Source organism: Netta rufina (genome assembly GCF_964035555.1).
Source record: "Netta rufina genome assembly, chromosome: 2".
Taxonomy (NCBI): Eukaryota; Metazoa; Chordata; class Aves; order Anseriformes; family Anatidae; genus Netta; species Netta rufina.
In genome coordinates, this window is record NC_140124.1 from 17,811,082 (window position 1) to 17,833,553 (window position 22,472).

Below are 22,472 nucleotides of genomic sequence, written 5' to 3' on the forward strand. Positions count from 1 at the left end.
CAGAGTTATATTGCAAAACATTACAAAAGTTCTTGGGACCATTTGGGCTCTGACCTTGGCTCCACAGAAATTATAGTTTAAAGTCTTAGCAGATATCAACACATTAAAACGTTCAGGGAAGGACACTGTGTTTAGTGTTTTATTAAGAATACTGGCTTAAAAAAGACCTTAAGGACCAGATTTTGCACTCCTCCAGCAAAACAACCTTTGTGAAGAATAGCGGCTTTGCCAAAACCTCAGTTTCTGTAAGCTATGATAAAATTTTAGAGAAATTTCCATTAGGCTCTTCCAATTTAGCTTTCCTGTTCTCCCTTGTAGTTGTACAAAAAAGTAATGTTGTGAAGTACTTATTGTACAGCATCCGTGCCCTTATACAGGGAGCAGTACTACACAATAACAAATAACTACTGCCTGGCTGTAATATACATAAGGTAACAGCGGTTATTGGGTAACTTTGTGGCAGAATTTAAAGACAGGACACAAATGGTATTTGCCACTTAGATTTTCTGGTTGTAAGGAGACTTACCTATCACCTTAAAAAGGAAAGTAGAACACTGTGCAAAGGGCCTAGTTCATCTGAGGTGCAACTTAGAAGCGATTTCTGTAGAGCCATATACTTTCCTCCACCCCCTTATAAACTCCTTGAGGAAGGGTTCACTGCTAGGGCCTCAACAGTTATATATAAAGGACTAAGACAGGGTATATAGGAGTGTCTCCTCACTCTTTGCAGTAAATGTTAGGAGCCCCACCTTGGTTCTCTAATGCTTTAGAGAAAAATTGCACTGAGACAAACAGGCAACTTACATATACCCTGTCCAAAAAAGGCCAGTGACTTACCTGATCCTTTCTGTTCAGTCCTCAACAAAAGTGACGCACTCCACTCCCTGTCCCGTGCCCCTAACCTGAAGAGGGGACCCTGAAAGAAGCCTCTACCACTTCCTTCGCACTTGACCAGACCAGTCCCTCCCCTGCAGCTTGAGATGGCAGGGGCTCCATTCTGTATAGATTCTAGGGTTGGAAAGTTAAGCCACAAAGTGTATAATGTCATCAATAAATGGTCACATGAAACCCAGCAGTGGTCAGCATCAAGGCTAGAGAAGGAGGATAGGAAGACTACCACAGTAGCAATACCTGTTTTTGTAAGAGGGTGGGTTACCAACTGTCGTATCAGATTGTTTTCAGATGATCGCAGTAGCAGCACGATATCAGCTGGCAGGGTATCCCTGTTTTTGGCTAGGAATCCACTCGCATTATACAGAACCTGTTTAAAAAGTGCATTTATGCATCTTATGGGCTTTTGGAAAGTAACTGTAAATTTAAGTACTCTGGCATGTGGCTTATAATGTACTGAGACACAAATAGTTTTTCTGCCACAAGGCTTACTCTCACTCACAGTCTTTCTTTAGATCGCTGACAGTTGTTACTTTTCAATACTGAGAACCATTATGGTGCAGATCACTAAAAGCAAATCTCTTACTCCAAAGAAGTCCGAGACACTTCTTTTCCCTAATGCAGATGTGTTAATGCTTGTTTTAGCCAATGTGGATTCAACAGGAGGACAACCATACTGGTGTCACTTCTTTACACCAGTTTAGGTGTAAACACATAATTAACAATGCACCTGCTTTCAACCCTATCACACAGGATTAACCATATGATTGTGCAGTCTTTCTGTCCCACTCATATTGTGCCACACTTCCTAGAGATTTCTGTATTAATTATAGAGACAGCTTTCAAAGTCACAAGCTGCAATTGAAATCTCTCTACACACATGCAGGCATGGTATACCTAACTCAAATGTACCTCCAGGGCTCATAAAATGAACCACAAGAAAACCTGGCATGTTTAAATTCAAAAGAAAGCACAAAAAATAACTCACTGACAATCTTAAATTACAGTAAAATAAAATAAAATAAAATAAAATAAAATAAAATAAAATAAAATAAAATAAAAGCTTGTAAAGAAAGAGGAAAAAATATTCTCCAGGTTCACAGTAAACGGGACTAAAAGTAATGAGCTTAAATCACAGCAATGGAAATTTAAGTTTGGTGGTAGGAGAAACTTCCTAATGAAAAATGTTGTTCAACACTGGAAAAGGCTGGTGGCATCCCCAGCTTCAGTGGCTGATATCAGGAATGGTACAGGCAGAGATGGCTCCCTGCTCCTCAGCAGTGACATATGCCACATTTGTGAAATGTAAGTCGCTTGAAGGTGAGGTTTAGAGGAGTCACCCCTGGTCTTTTCTAGCTGGCTGTGTCATACAAGGGGCAAATTAACTTCCATCAGCCAATGGGTGGGATGTTGCCTCTTTCCAGGCCAACTGCTCCAGTACTGCAGAGGCATAACACACTTTCCCATGTGAGACAGTGATGCCCAATCTATACAACTGAAAAGAGCTCCAAAGAGAGTCATGCTTCCACAAGGCAAGGTTCAGCTGGCCAGTGGCATCTTCCCTCAGCACATCAGAAACTCCTCCTGAGGTTGTAAATGCATATGCAATAAGTCATCTAGTAGAGGAGGGCAAGATGCTGCTTATCAAATGAGGCAGAAGGCAGGGCCTACGCTGTCTGGCTGATGACAAAGTACAGGTCTAAGAAGTAAGGCTGAGGAGGTGAATGAGTTAGGATTTGGGCTAAAAGGGAGAAAGAATGGAGCTGGAGCCTGATCTGAAGCAGTGGGAGAAAGCACAGCAGAAGACTTAGGGGAATTAGGGCGAGAAGCTCCGAGTTGTGTTACATAATGGTGATTTTTTGGTTCTGCTATAGTACAGTCAGTTCATCTACTTGGTGACATCTAAGAAAAAACACAGCTCTGGTATTGATTTTGTGTGTATGTTTGTATGAAGGAAAATAAATTTTCAATTTACTTTTGAAGTGTATGGCACTGCCAACATTTCCATGTCAGGTCTGATTAGATGAAGGCTGAGAACCAACCCAGCTGACCTCTTCCATTTCCTTCCAGCCCTATAGTTCCCCAGTCCCCAACCAATATCATTAGGTCTCTTACCTTTCCTGCATAATGATAAATCCCAAAGGTTAGATCTACTCTTTTGGGTCTCCAAAAATACTTTGACTTCAAATTGTCTTCAAATTTTTCTGGAATGAAACATGTAGTTTATCTTACTGGAGTTAAGTCTATCTTACTGGAGTTATTGTACAATAATTGTCTTCTGAAGCTGGATCCCTTTAAAGATATTGTCTAACTTTTCAGACAATGCAGTGGCACAAAACAGACTGATGTTTTTAAGGGAAAAGGAAGAAAAATGTTCTTGTAATGAAAGGCACTGTGTAGAGAATATGGGACATCTTAAATCAGTTATTTTCTTTTTACTTTTTTTTTTTTTTTTAATGTGTGACGTCAGAAAATCATTTACCTTTCTAAGATTTTGATCTTCATATATGAAACAATGTAGTAATCTTTCCTACCACATTGGGGAATTGTGAGGAAACATTTACCAATTGGTTGGGGGCTCTGTACTGGAGACTCAGAAGCACTGAAATTATCAAGATCCAAATCACGACATATTCAGGTGTTTTAATTTTAATTTCTGAATAGAAAGAATAAGACACATAATTTGCTGAAGGACACTGAAGCAGGCTTGCAGCCATTATTCTTAAAGAATACTAAAATTCTTGTTCAGATATGGTTCACTGAAAATCTCAGAGCTGAACTTTATGGCTGAACATCTTGGCATATGAACCTAGAGCTCTAGCTCAGTTTGATCTTTATTTTTTTAAGCCCTGTAGCTAAAAATTCCTGAAGGCAAAAGAATTAAAAATGTGGACCAGCAGCTTAGGTTCATTTATACTCATCATGTTTCTTAAATCAGCTTCAAAGATATTTCCATCCTTGCACGCATGCCTCCCAGAAATATACTGTGACACTAAAGTTTGGGCTCACTGAAAATACACAGCTAGCATATACCCCAAACTGGACATGGCAAGCAGAAATGTAACAGGGAGACATCCTACAAAACTTTTAAATAAACCATAAACTTACCTACAAGCGTCTGATCTGTTGCTTGTGGGAATCGACTTTCCTCATCCAGCAGGGATAATAAACCCATTGGTTTCTGCAGGAACATATCTAAGAGTGGTCTGTTGTCTTCATATTCTATAACTCTTGCATCAACACCTTCATATAAATACTCATTCTGTAACAGGCAAGAAGGCACATTTTATCAGTGTATACAGGAACACTCCAGAAAATAGTTCATGAATGGTCAATTGTAGCAAATTAAAACTACATGGATAAGTATGCCAAAATGCTAAAGACATCAAGGTTTTAGTGGAACCAATGCCAGTTGGAATGTATCACACTGTCAAGCTATTGATTTTAATTTGTCTCTGGGTACTTAAGGGCTTCCTCTGGCATATTTGGTAAAGATGCTTCCCACGAATAATGCAAGAGCTAAAAAAACAGACTTGTAGAACTGAAAGATTTGCAGAAAGTTTTTGCGGATAGAGATTTCAGTCTCTACTTGCTCCCCTGGTCTGCAGTGTAAGAGATATTTCTTAATCATCTGGAGCTATATTTACTTTCCCAATTTATTGCTTAGATCTATCTGATGTACAGTGGCCAAGATTTGCAAAAGTGACTCAAGATCAAAGAAGCCTCAACTGTTTGACTCCCATCCTCAAACACCCGGAAAAGCTCTTACTTTGAGAAGGATGGTGTGTATACTTTCTAAAACTTAATTAAATAAATTTTCTCAGGTTGACCTCTACAATATTTTTCCTGCTTTTAAGAAACTGCAGAAAAGTATTCAGCATGATTAAAAGACGATAAAGGAGCTTTTTTTTTTTTCTTTGCTGAAGACTGCAAATATCCTTGACTTCTCATTGAGACTGAGAGTAACCTATTTACAAAAGCCATGTCCATGGTGTGTTGCAATGTTTTTTTCTTGAAAATCTTGAAAACCAGTTAAACTATATGTGATGAATAGAAGAATGACTGTCTTTAATCCTTCAGCATGTCAGAGGACAGGCGTGGATTTATGAAGAGAAGGATGCTCTAAGAACTGCCACCCCTCCACAATGTTTGCCTGTATTAGGATAGGCTGCACCGATGGGCTGAGGTCAACTGCATGAAGTTCAACAAGGCCAAGTGCCGGGTCCTGCACCTGGGGCGCAATAACCCCAAGCAGAGCTACAGACTGGGAGAGGAATGGTTGGAGAGCTGCCTGTCGGAGAAGGACCTGGGAGTGATGGTGGATAGTCAGCTGAATATGAGCCAGCAGTGTGCTCAGGTGGCCAAGAAGGCCAACGGCATCCTGGCTTGTATCAGGAACAGCGTGACCAGCAGGGCGAGGGAGGTGATCGTCCCCCTGTACTCAGCTCTGGTGAGGCCGCACCTCGAGTACTGTGTTCAGTTTTGGGCCCCTCGCTACAAGAAGGACATCGAGGTGCTTGAGCGGGTGCAGAGAAGGGCGACGAAGCTGGTGAGGGGCCTGGAGAACAAGTCCTACGAGGAGCGGCTGAGGGAGCTGGGCTTGTTCAGCCTGGAGAAGAGGAGGCTCAGGGGTGACCTTATCGCTCTTTTTAGGTACCTCAAGGGAGGCTGTAGCGAGGTGGGGGTTGGCCTGTTCTCCCACGTGCCTGGTGACAGGACGAGGGGGAATGGGCTTAAGTTGAGCCAGGGGAGTTTTAGGTTAGATGTTAGGAAGAATTTCTTCACTGAAAGGGTTGTTAGACATTGGAACAGGCTGCCCAGGGAAGTGGTGGAGTCACCATCCCTGGAAGTCTTCAAAAGACGTTTAGATGTAGAGCTTAGGGATATGGTTTAGTGGAGGGCTGTTAGCGTTAGGTTGGAGGTTGGACTCGATGACCTTGAGGTCTCTTCCAACCTAGAAATTCTGTGATTCTGTGATTCTGTGATTACCTAATGCAGTAGCGGTTACCCACTGCACAGTGCTCCCATATAAACCAGGGCTACCTTCAGTCCTGTGTGGACTGCTCCCCACATTATGAAACATGTAATTAAGCCTTTCGATCTATTTTTAAAAAACACCTCTCTTCCAAAGGATAGGACTTTATAGAAGTGTTTTATTAATTTATGATGTAATGTCACAGTTGTGCTATCCTGAATTCATTGTAAATTGAGTATCATGAAAATGAATGATGGCTAATATTAATGAGTTCAAAGACCTCTAACCCCAATGACCTTTCAATATGTGTCATTCACTTGAGTCTGAATGGCAGTCAAGCATGAGTGAAGAAGGCAGCACACCGAGTGTTTCAAAAAGCAGTTAACTGCCATATACAACAGAAAAGCACACATTATTAGACTTCATACCTCTTCGTCTCTAAGCCAGAAAGAAACTGTAAAATTAAAAAAAAAAATCAATAACACTGTCCTGGAAATACTGACCTAAATAGATCTGCTGATCCGTTTGAGAGAGAAGACAGAATATATACCTAAACTTTTCTATTATCCAGATTGATCTAATTTGTCAGGATGCTCTTAATTCAAAGGATAGATTATGGCTCAGTGTATATGATTATACAAGGGTGTGAACAGTAAGAATCTCTCCTACAGCCCCATGAAGGCTCTGCATCTCAGGTGCATCACATTAACTTCATTCACTTTCCCCCTGCAGCAGTGGACAGGTGGAGTTTTGCTTCTCATTTTAATCAATGACCTGAGCCACAGAACAAGACAGAAGAGTAATACATGTATCGCTGATATAGGTAAGAAGTTAATTATATACCTGTAGGAACTAGAGGCAGGAAAGGAATGAGTTTGTGTTATCTCCCAAAGATAACAGTGGCATAGGGGCAGCTTAACCGAGGCCTATGGCTCCATGGACACACAGATGTTACATTAATGAAACCAGCTGTAACTGCTCAGGATTATCAGGACTACTCTTATGATGGTGGAAAAGGGAAGATATTGCAGATGATACTGCTCTGGACAAATCTGTCAGAAATGAGTGTTTCAGTGACACTCAGACATCCTCAAAGAAGCTCTCTTAGACAACGACACCTAATGATTGACAAAGAAGGACATCCTCTTGTAGACAACATACCTAATGATTGACTTTTTCCTACTTCAAATGCTTGTGTGAAAGAGTTAAGAGAACTGATAGAGGAATTCTCCCTGAAACTGAAAGGACCTCTTTATTAGCTGCTCTGCAACACCATAGCAGCAAAATCTGCTCCCCCTTCCTGCACTGCCAACGCACAAGGCCTGACTTTCAATGCCTTTGGTGTATGTGACCACTCAGCCTTCAGTGCCTGCATCCTGACAACTGAATGGGATGTGAGCGTTGACAGTTTCTGTAATGCTACCATCTGCCCAGTAGGATATAGAGTGAGTTCACTTCATCACCTCCCATGGGCTTCTGGAGGATGGCTGATAACCAAGTCTTCCAGGCACCAGCATGACAGATGGCTCAGAATTAAGAGATATCATATTACATTTTCTTATGCAATTGCTGGTCTTCAACCATATTATTAAGATACAAGCAGCAAGCAGAAAAGCTTTCATGATGCACATCATGAAACTGTAATGAAATAGATCTTATTTGAATTAATAAGCTGAATCGGCTACAGGATGCTGTAATCTCCCATGATGTTTTATGACAAGAAAGATCCTTCAAATAGCAGCTGCTCATTGAAATTCTAAAGCATAATCCACTAGACAGTATTCCTATAGATGGGATGTCAAAAGGAATGACTGAGTTACAGTTATACTTGGGCTCTTATCTTATCTAAGTATTTTATGGTGACTTCTCTGTGATCAAAACTAGGTAATATTAGCTTGTGCAGCCTGGTTTCACTTAATAACAAAAGAATCATTAGATACATTAGGAAATTATCTTCATGCTTAATAAAGAAATGTAATACAATTTTTCTAAAAATGCAGCACAATGACACTTTGGTTTAAATAGGAACACCAGAGAGTTATTCAAAATAAACATTTTCCAGCTTTAAGTAGAAGATTGTTACATGAATGTAAAAACAAAACAAAACAAGAAACACACATTGCATATATAAAATGCAAAAAGTAGAATCCTTCTGACTGACAATAACCTTACCACTTTCCAAAATATTTTAGATATTTGACATTACGCTGTTTAATTTTCATAGAAGAATCACAAATGAGAAAGAAATGGGAAAACTGGCTGGCTGGACAATGTTACCTGCAGATCAGGGAGCTAGCAGAGAATTAACTTACATCGGTACAGTAGCTTACATGTTAAAGAAACACCATGAAGGACAGGACTGAAGGCACAAAAGTTGTCCTTTGCTTACTATTTTGTCCTTTGCTTACTATTAACCTAACAAAACCTCGTGCCAGGATTCGTTCCACCTAACAATATATACATAAAAGATGTGACCAATTCGAGAGCTCACATTGCCTTCCCAGTCAGTGGAGACAGATCTACCTGTGTCTCCATGGCCTACAGGGAATCTAAACTAGCTTAGGCTATACTCCGACTTCCTCTTAAATTAGGGAAAGAAGATTGTATTCAGGTCTAAACTGTTTTATTCCTAAATACAAATATTTACTCAACAATAAAGAATAAATGCCTTTAATTTTGACTTGACTTCTGCCACAAAGATGCTCTGCTCTAGCAGATACCCTGAGCCTCCTGCTGCTATATAAGCAGTGTCCCTTGGAAGTTTCTAGGCAGACTCGATCTCTGCTCATAAAAAAGCACATGATGGGCAATCTCTGACAACATGGTATTAGTTGTACCACTGAGCCAGACTGAGATCCAACAAAGTATTTTAGCTCCAACTTTTGTTTAGGAAGCCAAAGGTGAATTGGGAACCAAACTGGAGATGGAGCTTATGTGCTTTCTTAAATCTGGAACCAAGGAGTTAAAAAGGTTGGTCTGAGCAGGGTGCTGCTGAATGGTTTATACCTCAGTCCACTTAGTTCTTTAGACCTGCATGATAGAGGAAAATTCATTATGATGTGTAATTATTCTTTTTGATTCAAGAAAATTATATGATGTTTTCTCACAAGGTTTTGATTTCCACCCAAACAGATACAAAATCATTATAAAATTTAAATATTAAAAAGACAAATTAAATATTTTATCTCATTCTAATCTGCATATTCATCCATGAATCCAAATTCCAGATTATTATTTTCCATCGCAGAATAGGAGCAATCATTCCTGTTGCCCCTACACAATTAGCTTTGTGCAGAGGCAGATGCTGTGACTGCTGTCAGCCTGAACACTCCACAAGGCTACAGGTGTAGCCTCAGTGGTGTTGCAATACCATTTAAACAAACACTGACTTTTCAGGTCATTTAGAAGAGAAAAAAATACTTATTCTATATTTTAAGTAGCAGGGAATTTTAAAGAGCAGTCCTGGGTATCCCCTGTAACCACAGAATATTTTCTATTATTCTGCATTTGTTCTGCAAATATTGATGTGGGGCCATATATAATTTTGGACTGGGAAAGTGTGGGCACACAGTAGGAAGGTATTTATACCCTACGTGAAACTTTATTACAATAAGCAGAAGCATCGCTTTGTGAACTTATTTTTTCTGCTTGTTCACTTCATCTTTGACATATGTGGTATACACCAAAAAGTTGGAAAAGATTATTGAAAACTAGCAAAACCACATTAGGAGTATAACAGTGACATTAAATGCTAAGACAAACATTGAGTATAATGGATTTTTGAATACTGAGCAATTCTCTTTGTAACTTTCATTCCTGTAGAAAAATTTCAGCATCATTTGGTGCAAAAAAGTTAAAGAGGAAACAAACAAAAGCTAAAGGAGAAAACCTCCTATAATCAGAAGTTTATGGTCACTCATGGGAAAAAATAATCTCTTCCTTAGGAAAACCAGAGGCTGTTCTTTCTTAAGCATTACCCAGACTTCTCTTATTTACTGTATCAGTGCAAGAAAGACTGACACAGAGATGATAAATGAGCAGCAAGACCAATTTTTCTCTGCTCAGTGAATGGGAATGGTACAATCCACTATATCTGTGTATATCTAATCTTTTTTATTACTACTATTATTTTTTTTCCACTTCATTTTTTTGGGCAACTTATATCACTCCAATAAACAGACGTTATGTAAGACATATGACATTCATTCATTCTTTTGAGACAACTGCAATGAGGGTGTTCCTTCTTGAAGGGTTGTGGGTGACTGCTCCCTGAAATTTGCCCATATTAAAGGGCATCTTTGTATGGTAATGAATCGCTTCAGAGAGGCTGCCTGGGGAACTGACTGAACAACAAAGGACAGGATTTTTGACCACATTCTAAAATACTATTCCTATCACTGCTGAGGCTATATTTTAGTAGGCCGCACCTCTGAGGAAAGCAAAGCTGTGATCACTTTTCAGATTCAGATACAGGAAAGAACCCCTTGACAATGCTAAAACCATGCTACCTGCAACACTGAAAGTACAACTTAGTCTCATGAATTCATTTAGTATTGGTTTTTATTGCTTACCTTGCCAAAAAAAATGATTTGCCTTGCTTAATTATGAAATCATTGCTTATTAGGTTGACATGAGTTTATTGAGAACTAGGCTATGATCAGTTGATTTAGGCCTTGTCGTACCTCTGTTTGCTTGTGACATGAAAAAGGCAGAGATACTTGACACCTTCATTGCATTTTTTTTTTTTCTTTTTTTTTTTCCCCCCACTAATCTTTGCCTTTCTTGCCTTCAGCAATTCCAGGTTCCTGAGACCAAAGGGAAAGTCGGGAGCAAGAAGATGTACCCATGATGGAAGATCAAGTCAAGGAACTTATGAGCAAAGTGAAAACATGAAAATCCATGGGACCTGGTCAGTGCCTGGATTTACCTGGGATGAACTATTCATCAGTCTGTCCTATTTCAGTTTCAAGCTGTTAGAAAAGCTGTTAGAAACAACAGTAGCCAAGAGCACTTTCTGTGTGAAGTAATGCAATTTGGAAAAAAAACACCTAAGTAATTAGGCTAATTTTTCTCTTAGATCTTATTAAAAACAAGAAAAGACTTGTGACAGAAATCTCCCCCCTCCCCCCCAAATCTATAAAATAACTACAAGATCTAAGAGTGCAAGACAGCATTGCCTGAAACAATTCAGAATAGGAAAAAAAAAAACAGTGACCAATTAAAATCGAAATCCTCTTCAGTCCTCTACACTGACAACACACACATGTACATACCTGAATACCTAGACACATTCCAAACTTCTACCTGTCTAACCTTCAAACAAGCAGTGATTAAAGCTGACAAAATACATTTTTTCTACTAATACTTAAAATTAGTATTCAGGAGGAGTTTGCTCTATAGATCACAAAATCAATAATTTCAATAAAACAGATAAAGTATTATTTCACCTAAAATGTGAATGTTGACTGTTCTGTTTTTGACTGTTCAGCATTCTGATATATATCTGTTATTTTTTCTCCAGACATGTAATTTCTTCACATAACAATATTGAATAATGATTTTAAAATGATTTTTATGGAATTATTTAGAAAGTTGAGATAATCTTTATTTTTTTTACTGTCCTTTTCAATTTCATAAACTATTATAGTTAAAATTCTGTTCCTTTTCTCTGTTTCACATCAAATTATTTAGATTAAATCCATCATGGTTTAGCTTATATGATCTAGTTCCTGAACAAGAACAAATTAAGTGTGATATTTTCAGTTTTTATTAATGGAATTTCAGTGTTCATTAAGTTTATTAGCAAGCTATTATGAACATTGCATTTAAAAATTATGGTACCACTCATTTATGTTTTTACTCTGGAACCACACACTATATCACTCATGTTATTACTCAGAAAAACAACACCACATTTGCATCAGTCTGATTATCACTGTGCTATGTTGCTTAGATACTGTACATTTCAAGTTTAATGTATTTTTTGCAGGCATTTTACTTGCAAATAGCAATCCAACAGTGCTTCACATAATGCATACTCAGAAAGCATTTGTTATAATCTGCAATTTATGACCTACTATGGAGAAGGAACAGTGTAATTTCCTGAGACAAGCTTTCATATGTGCAGCAATACTGAAGCTTTATCAAAATATTCAAGACATACCTGTTCCCAGGCAAAGACATGTTGATTGAAGTAGAACTGAATTTGTTCATTGGCAATGTTGATACAGAGTTGTTCAAAAGAATTTTTTTTGAAATTCTCAAAGCCAAAGATATCAAGAATTCCAATGTTCAAACCATCATCATTTCCACTGTAAAGGTTAAATAAACTTTTTATTGTTGTACCTTAATTATTTTACAACGACTATCTTCATTATTGTTCCATGAAAGCACATAATAGGAAAAACCTATACAGCAGTTGAACAGGATAGTTTTTGCTAAGCCATATTTTTCTTAAAATAACAATTCATTTTTATTTGAAATACAATAAATGCACGTAAATTCAAATATATCTGTATTTGCAGACCAGATAAACTGAAATACATAATGACCAAGTCAATTGATAAGTGTATGGAAGATTTACAATTTATTTTTAAACTAATATTCGCTAGTTAACAATCTGTTGTAGAAAGCTGATATGGTGCAGAAACAACAGAAAGTTCTTTTTGTTTCTGTTGTAATAAAACAGGCATTACTCAATATCGTACCTTGAAATTAAAGATTGATGACATTAGATAATATTTCTTCATACTTCTTATTCATAGCAATTAAAACTGCTTATTTTAACATGAAAGTCTGAAAAACGAATAGCTAGACCTCCTATGCATCTAATAAGTACTTCTAGTATTGAGTACTGGAACTTGACATGAATTTAAATTACCAATTAAGTTCAGAAAAGTACTACTAGTAAAAACTTCAGTTTGAAATTTTAACTAAGACATTTTGAGGAATATGTAGTAATTTCTGCAATTGTAACAACCCTCTACTATCTCTAATTACTTGTTGAAACAAAAAATAACAATATAATTTAATAACAACCTGTAGTTGGCATTAGCATTTTTTCCAAGCTAAATTAAAATAAAAACACATTCTATCTATAGCTACCTTGGAGGGGCTATCTGTAATAATTTATTTGTTTTTTTTTTTTTCCCATGAAAAGTGTAGGAAATTGGATATGGAGAAGGAGCTTGAAGATACTAATGAACAGCACTTTGAATAGCATCTTTGAGAATTGCATTGAATAGCATCTCATGAATTGCATTGTTTCATAGTGGAGGAACCAAAGACATTTACTCATTTTGACCTATACTTGTGACTATTTTATCTGTCTGGAAATTACGTTTCTGGTGATCAGACTGATGCAATTTGTCTTTCCAGTTCCTTCCCAGAGCTAATTACAAAAAGATAGCAAATAAAAAATATATTACTACCATAGCAACAAATCAGACTTTTTTTTTTTGTTTGTTTTGTTTTGTTTTGTTTTGTTTGTTGTTTGTTTGTTATTTTTCTACAGTGAATATTTTAGGTCAAACTTTCTCCTTCCTCACCAGCACAGTAAATATTCAATTTGAAAAGGACTCTGTAACAGGCACATGAGAGAGGCACACAGATTAGTAATGCTGCCCATCTATCATGCATTTAATTCTTTTATTTACTGATTAAAATTCTGTTGAGTGTTGTTCTGTTGTAACCAAATATTTGAAAGCTTGGACAGATTTCAGGATTGCAGCCTTGGCTTTAATCTGATGTTACAAAAAAAAAAATAATATCCATGAAATCCAGATTTGCAAAGCTATTTGTTGTTGATATTCCATTTCAAGTAGTTATAAATTCATGCCTTTTCACTGCTATTAGCAGCCAGAGAGGGTCCTGACCTACAGAATCTACAATGTAAGCTGTATAATTTCTTCTTCAGTTAATTTGCAAAAGGTATAATATCCTCATTCCCAGTATCTTTTTTGTCTGTGTTTTAAATGTCACTCTGTAAGGATAGAGTGGACATTAACCTCAGTAAATGTGTTCGGAAACTACTCATATATACATATAACCACTCATAAAAACTGCAACATAAGCAACAACATGGGTGCAAATAAGAGCAGAGTTTAACCTATGTAATCAACAGATGAATGAAAGAGTTAACCTGACTGTTAGGAGTAAATGGTATAAGGGAAAAAATAGTTAGTATGTAATTTCAATACAATTACACATAATTTACAAAGGGTTAAATGAGTAAAAGTTAAACAGGAAAACACCAGATGCCTGTGCTATCCATACCTACCGTATTGTCACTGCATAGCATAAATAGGATTAAAAGTATTTTAATAGTGCTGTCATAAATAAAAAAGTAGCAGAGAAAAGTAGATGAGAACACTAAGTGCTCCAATTTAGACAATCCTTCTCCTACAGAAAAATCTCTTTTTATTCTGGAAAGACTTCTTTTACCTTAAATGTTTGTCAGGTTTGAGAAGAGTGTTGATGCGATTGACTATCCAGCTAAAGAGGCGCCCATAGAGTGCTTTGGCCATGGCATCTCTGACATCAGTGGCTTTTTCCACAGTGTTGGGACGAATAATGGTTTCTCCTCGAGTTACTACGCAGTGAGAGGTAAGTGCCTCTTGCAGTTCATCTGCCTGAATACACAGCAAGGATGCACCTGGGAAGTAAGGTCACAGCTCAGAGGCAGATTTCTGAAGAAAAAATATGCATGTCAAGGCTGCAAGTACAATGTCTTACCAAATAAGGGGCAAATCACAGCCTTAAACTATGACAAACAAGGGTGTTCACACCAACCAATGGTCAGTACCTAATTTAGCCTTCCTACCTTCCACTGTAGTCAGTAAGTGGTTCAAAGTAGAGGCCTTTAGGTGTTGTAAATTGCTCCCTCAAGGAGATTGCTTCTCCAAACTGTCTATGGAGAAATGTTAGGGAATCTAGGTGACCATGTCAGGAGCATGAAAGCTATGAGGTGTGAATAGCCCTCAGTTATAATCCATCCCTATAATCTGCAGCTGTCCTTTGCTCCAAAAAATGGTTGCTTCTTTCCCAGTTGAACAATATTTTTCTATGATGGGAAAATGTACAAAATACAGCATTAAGACTTCATTTACTCCCCAGCTGTAATGAGTAGGAACTTCCTTGAGAATCTTTGCCTCTTCCTCTCCTCTGCTTCCTTGCAACCTATAATGTAAGATATCCCTTCCAAATAATTAGTGAGCTATAGTTCAACATGTACATGGAAGGAACAAGTAATGAGGATCTAAAAAAGAAACTGAAAACAAAAAAAGATATTCAAAATGTTAATGATGTTCTCCATCAAATGTTCAAATAACCTTGAAAAAACTCCAAAGATTTTCTTTTCAAGCATCTGCAGTATTAGTCATGTTTCCTGAATGCCAGTAAACTGGTTAGTCAAATAAGGTGCATAAATTGGGTATTTTTCTTTCCACATTTGAATTCAGGTGGGCTTGGAATTAATCTAACTTCAACTTTTAATTATTCTTGCAAAATTTCCGTGTGAATACAGTCTTCACTGATAACTTTCTTGCAGTAACATTTGCTACTAAAATGCTAAAGGAATACAATGTTAAATCAAGAAAAAACTCACAGTTCTCAAGGGCTACTGGATTGGAAATGTTGCTCTTGTCGATCATATGTTCAGATACTACTGCAGAAAATTCAATGTTCCCCACATTTAAAATGGCAGCCAGAACACTGTACACACTTCCAAGTTCCTGAAAGTATATTAAAAAAAGATGTAATGCTTAATAGCCTGACAAGTTTGTCACTTTGGTTTGTGTGATGGGCATGCTGTTCTACCATGTGTTTCCTACACATAGAACAATCACTTTCTATTGCTGTCTACAACATGACCCCTTCTTTTAGGAACACTTTCCTTAGCAATTATTACCTGGTCTGTACTCAACATAGTCTTTCACACATAAGACACCCAGGGAGGGCAAGACAAACCATTGCCTAATCTCTCTTCTACACCTGTCAACAGAACAGGATTGACGTGGAGTAGGGGAAGCTCAAAACAGTGGTAAGCATAATTCTCTTGCACAGAAGAAAATCAGAGGGTATTTATATATAGCCTTCACTGTGTCTGCAGGCACAGCCTTGTCTAAAAATGTAATACCTAGATCAACAAAAATATCAAAAAATCTGTATTGAAATTTCTCGAATCACAGAGTACTCCAAATAACAGGTCTACGACAGCTCCTCTCGATGTCATTGGAACAAGAGCTTCAATGGGAGAAGAATGAGACCTCACATCGCTATTTAGCAAAGCACTTTACCACTCAAAATGTCACTTAGGAACTGAGTACACACCATAGCACTTTGGTACGGACCATATTTAAATATAGGTTATAGATTTCAAATGGTTTAGTAGGTTCTGAATAGGTATTCTACCTTGAAATTAATTTTGTCTAGACAATGAAGTCAAGCATACAGTAAATATTTTAAGCAATTGCACAGGACAAAATCATATTTGCAATTAATGAAATAATGTTTTCATTGCAGGTTTCACTTAGATTTGAACTGTGATTTTTCAGCTGTGAATTTTCACCTGAACTGTGAACATTTATCAGTATACTCGATGATCTGTGAGTACTTTTTGCTTAGAAATGCTGAAGTGTTCCTGTAAAGCATGCTAGGTTTAAAGCTAGAAATCTGCAATACTATATATACTGAGGCACACAGTAATAGTGTATTTTGTAAATAGCAGCTTTATAAGTTTTATAGTAGTTTTACAAGAAGCGCTTTTGTAAATTTGATTAGTGTGTTATACTGATAGACTCTTTGTAATTCCACAGCATTTTTTCCTAATATTCAGAAGTTTGCTGGTACCACATCAGGCATCATTTACTCAGATAAAACCTTTAATTGCTCTTAAAGACTTGATCTTGTTTTCGGCACTGTCAGAAGTTAATCTAGCAGTTAATAAATTAATTATTCCAGTGACAGCAAGACAAACTAGACCATCTCACTCTAAAAAAATTATGCTCAGGATAATTGCCTCACAGTTTCTGTAGGTTTTAAGCAATTGTTTTCATTTTAAGCTTAGGGGCACATAAAATTCAAAGAAATGGGTAGCTTAACTTCTGCCATTATACTGTACAATATATATTGCTACTGACATTTCTGTGCCCTTTTCCAGTGTGTTTTAAGTCTGGCTTGATCTGTCTTATATAGCAAGATTACTGTTCATCTCAGCCAGCCTTTTTTATTAATTTTGCCATGCATCCTGAAACAAAACAGTCTGATTTTAAGACTGGAAGTAATGACTGTAGTTACCATGAAAGTCTATCAGTCAGTTAAAAACAAATTTAAAAGAAATAAAGTGTTGTTTAGGTCTCAGTTTTAGTTGGAGTGAGGAAGATATTCTATACAATGTTTTCTGCTAATGAAACACAGAACATGCATATATATATTGACCTTTCTCTGCACTGGGATGAATGTCAAAGCTTAAGGCTGCATTACTATGAAGTGAACTTAGAAAAGGAACTCACTGTCTTACAGTATCTTTTTCTTCAATGAAAAGAAATTGTCTCTGCACACACACACTCTGATTTCTGGCAATAGCCATCGCTCCACAAAGAGGGTGGTGTGGACACCCTGAGTTCACTTGGAACTCTTGAGAAGCTTTATGCAAACCCAGTCCAAGTACTCATCAGACCTTTGCCATTTGGAAATCATCCCTCCCCTGCTGGCATCCTTCTCTGTCACCTGCTGCAGAAACAGACAAATTAGTGCTCCCTTGGCAGTTCTTAAGTGATTTACATGGGCACCAGAGCTGGTTCCCTGCAGTTTCCTTGTGTCCCATATCAGAACCTCAATAGAGAAAGACTTCTGTATTCCTTCACTCTTGCAAACATAGCCTCAGACAGGCTAATTCACCCTGTGGAGAATGTGAGACAGGCTGTCATATATAGGGCTCACATGTAACCACAGATTGCTTATGCTACACAACCTACTTTGAAAATTGTAGGGAATCTACACGTATATGGTTCTGTACAGACTAAGCTCATGGTGGCTCACAAAGTTAATGAAGTGAAAGTGCATGCTAGACCTGAGCAGCCAGTGACATAGCTGCAACTGAAACTTCAATATATAAGGAAAATCTCCACTTCTGGATGATCAGCACTATTGTTTCCATCTATCAAAGTGAACAAAAGAAGTTGGAACAAGAACAAACTTCCTGCTTTACACGGCATTAATTAGGGCTTATCAAGGTCTTTGGCATTGCGATAAAACTGCTATCAGTGCTGAACAGTGCATATCCTCCCAGGTTGCTTCTGGAACACTGGAAGTACAGGTGTGAAAGGATGTGTGATATTACTAAGTGCAGTTGTGAATAAACACATAGAGGAGAAAGACCGTGAACTCTGCTGTTACTGCAGCGTAATGCAAAAGGAGTACAGATGAACAGATGAGATGAATAAATATGTTCTGTTTGCTATTCAAATACTTACATTAAGGGAAAATAGAAATTTTCAAATGAACACAGTAGTCTTATGTGAAAAGCTCCTTAAAACATATGGTTTTGTTAAAGAAACTAAAACATGCATCCATTCTGCAGCACTAGTTTTATATTTCACAGATATTGTACAGCTCATACTCCTACTGTCATTTGTGATTAATAAAATCAGTGGTAAACTACAGCCATGATGCACCGTTTCTTCTAAGAGGAAACAACTATGATGCAGAATGGGGTTTCCTTTCCTTGCATCCTATTTTATAAACACAAAGGCCTGTTTTTTACTACAAGTACATGAAAAACAACCTGATGAGAGGGGTTTAATAGCCAGCAGAGCAATGATATGAGATGATAAAGAATGGTTTCAGTTAATGTTCAGTGATCAGATTCACTCTAAAGGGATGTAAAAACTTCACTCAAATTTGCCACTGGAGTAGTGAAAATTTATTAAGTTCATCAAAAATCAGATAATCTCAGTGAATTTTTAGAACTCTCACTGTGGACACCATCTTAAAACAGAGATGAGGCTCATATTCACAGCCCTAAAATGATAGGCTAATAAACAGTTACAACATTTTATATGCATTTAAATTGCAAAAGCCTTTTTTCCCAATTACTCAGCTGATTTCAAAGTCTTGTTGACTAACACCATTTTATTAGCTTATCAGTGCCTTGAAACCTTAAAAATTTATATGTAGCAAGATAACAGTAATTTGACCATGTACTATAATTAAATGTAAACACACTACTGCTAAAGTAAGAAAATAACAAGGATGACTATTTGAATTATTTTTGTAAGCTTTTCCTTCTTAAAGAAGTCATTAAAATTCATTTTAAAAGGGTTATCAGCACTCACCTCCAGTGTAAAACCTATGACTTTGAAGCACTGTTCAATTAATTCAAACTGAGACTTATAAAAGCTATTGTTCATAAAATCTTGCACTATTCTGAAATGATCATTTTGCAGATATCTGGAAGAGTTGACATATACAGAGTTAGAATTTAAATGAGGACAATAATTCAACACCACCAAACTTTGTAATCAATTTATGTAAAAATAAACTGTATTACCTGGGAGGTCTATATTCTGGCAATTTGTAATGTGCCAGTTTTTTCTTTTCTGCCAGACCAGCATAAATATAATAAAAAATATGGAAATTTTTCTCTCCTCTGAAACAATAGAAGGAACAAACTTGTTTAGTAAATTAACTATGTTATGTTTACTGATCACATACTATGCTATTATTAAATGTTATTTTAGTAACAGGCAAGGCTCACACAAATTGACATAAGACTGAAAGAGGCTTTATTACCGAGGTTCACATTGCTCATCCACCCACATCACATGGGCTGCTTAACTTTCGTTAACATTTTTTTTTCTTCTGACCATGGGAGAGCTGTATACTCCTGATTAACTTAATCCAATATATTTTGAGTCCTTTAGCCATGAACCAAGAAAGCCCATAAGGATACATTCAGTAAAAAGCCTTATGACTTGGAATGTTTTGCCTATAAGTTAGGTGCCCAAACCCAGGACAGAAGGCTTATTTGCGCAGACAAGATTCCTGTGCATTTTCTGAGCAGGAAATCGATGCTTATGTGGAAATTCACAGCCACCACTGACCTCTGAGATGGCCAAGTCACTCACTATGAAAGAGCAAAAAGGAATTGTATTCAAACCTCTGGTTTCTGCATGAGCTGAGACTTGTGTCTCAGGAGCATCACTACATGCTTCTGTGACATGGATTCAGAGCCCAGTGCACTGCTCTTGCATAGAGGTGCCTAAATCAAGCTTGGTGCCAACTTTGGTGTATTTTACTGTGGACTGTCATTAGTAGGAAAAAAAAAAATAAATCGATTCAAGGAGCATGAGCAGATCCTTGTATCTTCCCTCTCAGTGCCTTGACCATTGGGTTGCACAGCCACACTTGGAACATTCTGTGAAACCTCAGCATGTCCTGATGGTTTGCGTATTCTTTTGTGGGAGACACAGATCCAAAATCTCTGGATTTAAAGTGGGTCTGGAGTTTGGGTATCCCATTTTTTTGGTAATTAATGGTCTTTCTGCAAAAAATCATTCCGAGATCTCCCTCCACATTTGTGTCATGCTCTCCTAGAAGAGCAGAACAGACTGCCCATGCAATGCAGGTACCAGAATTCCAGTTCTCTGTGCTGGCATGGCCATATGGACCAGCCACACAGACAGCTCAGCAACGGGGAGAGCTCTGCTCAACACAAACAGCTTCAGGCACCCTTGGAAGCTGGTGCTTCAAGCATTAACCTCCTACAGTGGTTTTCATGCTAAGTTCAGTGGCATTCTCCTGTGAATTCAGATAACTACACAGATACCTAAAGTGCATTTGAGGCACCTAAATGGTTTGCTGACTTGCTGTCTCAGCATGTGGCTAAATATAAATACCAACGGGCAGTGACAGAAAATAAATAAATAAATAAATAACACTTTGAAAAAAAAAAAAAGTGGTATTTTAGGGAAAAGCAAATTTTATTCTGAAAAAGTGGTTTCTGTGTCTATGCTCAGCTGGGGAAAGAAAACAGCATTTCATAAAATTGCCTCTAACTTTAAATTATTTATTAAAACATTGCCAGTGGGACTTAGAAGTCCTTCATATCACAATATACAACAGACAACAAGGTCATGCAGAACTACAAAAAAAGTAGAAATGAGACAAGATCAGTAAGGAGAAAAATTTACAACAGTGACAAGATTCCTTGTCTCAAACTCTGTCTTTTCTGTTGTTATGACAGAAATAGAGTTGGCAAATATTTTTTACCTGAATGCGTTACATATTGGGACAGGAAATAAATTTCAATGATTTTAATTCAATGCAAAGAACATTTAGTTTTTCTGTTATTTTATATTATAAGATACACACACAATATAGTTGGATCTGTACTGTATTTGGTCTATGACCCTGTATAAGCCAGAGCCTACTAGATGCATGAACATTTTTCAGAAAAAATATCTACGAGACAAGAAGAAACTTAGAGGAATTAAATTGAAGTCATGTACTTAGTACAATACTAACCATTTACTTCAAACTTCCACAAAGAAATGTATAACAGAGCCACTAGAAAGCTTTTAATTCTTTAGCTATTCTAACATTCTGTTTATATATCACATATGGATCTTTATGGGATTTGTTTAAATAACCCAAGAAATAATGAAACAAATACTGGAAGTAGTTTTCAATTAACTTACAGATCTATAAGTTATTCATATATCATTTATATGTATATAAATGTATAAAAGACACACACACACATATACATATATATATATATATATTTATATATAAAAACAAATACACAAAACAATAACAATGAAAACTACACAGTACCTTATTCTTCTTTGTGTTTTGTCCTGAAAAAATTTTCAGTATCGTAGGCCTTCTCTCTAAACCCCAGTTAGGTCAAATATAATTTTTATACTTACACTGCCTGGTGGACAACCCTGGATTTTTCAAGGAGGTACTCTGAAATCTGAGCTCCTACTACAGTGCCACCACAAGTGAATTTCATTTCCAAGTATTTTCCAAATCTGCTGGAGTTATCATTGATGATAGTGCCTGCATTTCCAAATGCTTCTACAAGGTTATTCACCTGGAGGATCTTCTCCTGTAGAGTCCTGTTATTAGCCTAGATACAAAAAGATATTGCTTAAAGTTAATGATAATCATTCAAACACATTCCTTCTTAAATGCTTCTTTCCTCATCTAGTTGGCACCATGAAGTGTGACTTTTGTGTACTTCAGACTGTTGCATATGGGCCTGAGAAAGGAAGGACTGAAGACAGTTCCTCCTTTTTTCCTGTGTCATTGAGTGAACGCAATACAAAACAACCCTTACACATAGGCCTAGATTCATGCACATGATCTCAAGGAGGCTACTTCAATACTACAAGCCTGGGTATAAACTTCTGCACAAGAATGACAAAATAGGGGTGTTATATGTCATTTATTCAGCCACCTATCTGATCTTCTTGCAGCTTTGTTACAGTGAATGAACAGCTCAAACTGTATCTGTAACAAGGTTAGGCACATCTCACACCTGTGTTATCTTGACTCATTAGTGTACATGACAACAGCAGTGAAGGTGTTGTGGTACAGG

At 37.2% G+C, this 22,472-nt stretch overlaps 1 protein-coding gene across 1 annotated transcript in view; it reads right to left on the reverse strand.

Annotated features, from left to right (window-relative positions):
* The window catches only part of LOC311207136 (myosin-IIIa-like), a gene marked incomplete at both ends in the record, with an annotated part of 59,859 nt that overhangs the window by 31,145 nt on the left and 6,242 nt on the right, over positions 1-22,472 (reverse strand). Inside the window, 8 exons of the mRNA XM_084283036.1 lie at positions 1,132-1,261; positions 3,007-3,095; positions 4,000-4,153; positions 12,030-12,177; positions 14,309-14,519; positions 15,471-15,597; positions 19,201-19,315; positions 21,799-22,001. Coding sequence (XP_084139162.1) covers positions 1,132-1,261; positions 3,007-3,095; positions 4,000-4,153; positions 12,030-12,177; positions 14,309-14,519; positions 15,471-15,597; positions 19,201-19,315; positions 21,799-22,001 — 1,177 coding nt within the window. The remainder of the gene's footprint in view (positions 1-1,131; positions 1,262-3,006; positions 3,096-3,999; positions 4,154-12,029; positions 12,178-14,308; positions 14,520-15,470; positions 15,598-19,200; positions 19,316-21,798; positions 22,002-22,472) is intronic.